This window comes from Notothenia coriiceps, unplaced genomic scaffold, assembly GCF_000735185.1.
Source record: "Notothenia coriiceps isolate Sejong01 unplaced genomic scaffold, NC01 NC01_scaffold00012974, whole genome shotgun sequence".
Taxonomy (NCBI): domain Eukaryota; kingdom Metazoa; phylum Chordata; class Actinopteri; order Perciformes; family Nototheniidae; genus Notothenia; species Notothenia coriiceps.
This window is the reverse complement of record NW_011345675.1, coordinates 36,389-38,594: the sequence shown is the minus strand read 5'-3', so window position 1 is coordinate 38,594 and position 2,206 is coordinate 36,389. Positions and strand designations below refer to the sequence as shown.

General features: G+C 41.5%; 1 protein-coding gene across 4 annotated transcripts in view; it reads right to left on the bottom strand.

Annotated features, from left to right (window-relative positions):
• Positions 1–2,206, bottom strand: part of epb41l3b (erythrocyte membrane protein band 4.1-like 3b) — a 43,751-nt gene that overhangs the window by 13,959 nt on the left and 27,586 nt on the right. For all 4 annotated transcript variants that reach the window (XM_010773808.1, XM_010773809.1, XM_010773810.1 and 1 more), the window contains exons 7-8: positions 1,461–1,679; positions 522–609 (exon numbers count right to left, since the gene is read on the bottom strand). In XM_010773808.1, coding sequence (XP_010772110.1) covers positions 522–609; positions 1,461–1,679 — 307 coding nt within the window. The remainder of the gene's footprint in view (positions 1–521; positions 610–1,460; positions 1,680–2,206) is intronic.

Sequence of the window (2,206 nt, the reverse complement as noted above, 5' to 3'; positions counted from 1 at the left end):
CCGCTCACGCGCGTGCTCCACTAAAAAAACCCCGCTCATCGCGTCCAAATCGTGCACGTTCCGTGTTGTCCTGTAGCAGGCACCTTCGATGTCGGGGAAACGATCTTCAATACTCCGAAAAGAATCCCACCAGACTCCTTTGCCCCTCCAACAGAGGGATGTCCTTGTCCTTTTTCCTTTTCGTCATTTCAAGCGGTAAAAACTCTCGATCTTCTCTCGAAATTATTAATATTTTTGGAAATGACGGCAAGATGCCCCCCTGGCGGAAACGCTGGACACGCGTGACTTTTATTTTTTAGTTCTGAAAAGTCCCAATAGTGAGAAAAGTCAGAATTCTGAAATTTGTATTTGTTTGAATTCAACACACTTAGTTAAAAAAACTATTATTTTTCAACGAGTGGGATGCCGTCTATAAACCTTATTTCCTAATCACTAGATATTTAGTTTTTAAGTGAAAGACAATACATTTAGGGGTAGGTTATTTCTATATGGGGAGTAAGAAGCTTGTAGTGACTCGTTACCTTAGCGTGGTGAAGATCCACGCCGTACATGGACAGCTTCTTGGCATTTTCCAGGAAGTGTATCTCAGCTTCGGCAGGTGTCATCGCCCTGATAGAGTAAACAGATCAGGGTAAATACGATTATTTATAGCAAATAAAAAGCTTTCAGACCAATGTGAATATGCAACTCTTAAGAGGTAGAGATATAAAAACAGGGATAAATCAGAGTTTAATTGTATAAAAGCTTTTGGAAAATTGTGGTTTTTTTATGGATGCTTTTAACCAAAGCAAAAAACAGAGTACTTTGAGCACATCTGTTTTAGCATAGAGGCGTCTTTGGAGAGACATTAATCTTTGCACTGTCATTGCCTTCCTGTTTCCAGTGGGCTACACAGGACGGCATCAAATTACCCACAAATCATTGTAATACAGGGACAATGAAGGGCTCAGACAAAATACAGCCAGCTATAAACATCAAAAGGAAAATACAAATCCAGCGTCTGGAGACACGCAGTCTTTCAGGACAGATTATTATTCCAGGCTGTAAAAATTCCCACAGGTAGACGGTGAGAATCGGGCTGAAAATGCCTTTATTTTACGTATGAAAAAGGTTCACACGTGTGCAACAATGGCTTATTTGTTCTCAAATTGTTCAATCATTCTTAATAAAGTTTGAATGGTGTACAAATCTTTAAAAAGAGATGTAGGATTATCATTAAAATCTAATTATAACAATGTTTCCGGTTTGTTTGCCTACATGTAGTTATCATGCCACTACCAACTTCATCAAAGCAGCATAGCTCAGATCAAGCAGAAAACCTCCACTTTTAGAGTTTTAAAATGTGATCTTGGTTATTTAGTCAAGAGTATTTCATTGATTTACACATTGATCCATCCCTACATCAAAACATGTTAGAAATCAACACAACAACTGTTTAGTAAAAGGTTGCCAAGACTCACTTGTAGGTCTTGTGGAGCTCCATGACCTTCTCCTCCAGCTCTTTGGTTTGGTTTGGTGCGAAGCGCAGCTCACTGATGTAGTCGCTGCCTAACTCCTCGGGGTCGTAGTCTCCCAGCTCAGACTGCACTGTGTAGGACCCGAGCACCGTGTGGGTGGCGAAGGAGCAGGGCAGCCGGCCCGACACCACATCATCCCTCAGCTGCAGACACAGGTAGTACCTGAGAGAGGAAGCAAGGCAGAAAACGAAATGGTTATTGTTTAGCCTTGTTAATACTACTTGCTGGAATAATCTGTTATTTTACTCGACTAAATACTGAGCCATCACTTTGACTCTAATCATTAGATTCAAAGTGCACTAATACACATTTTTAACCAGGGAAACTATTTAAAGTGGACCTATTAAGCTCTCTTTCAGGTTTATATTTGCATTTTGTGAGATGCTTCCATCCTTTCATGTTCAAAAAGCTCTTTATTTTTCTCATACTGCCTGTTGCAGCACCTCTTTTCACCCTCTGTCTGAAACCAGAGCCCAGTCTGCTCTGATTGGTTAGCTGGACCGCTCTGGTTGTGATTGGTCAACCACTTAGAGATGTCCCGTCCCTTAAAGGTGGGGTAGGTCATTTTGAAGAAACCAGCTCGAGTGCGCTAAAATTTGAAAATACACAGCCGGAAAAAATCTGCCACTTCCTTACAGAGCCCCTCCTCCAACACACACGAACGCGCACATGACCAATGCCAAGGCACA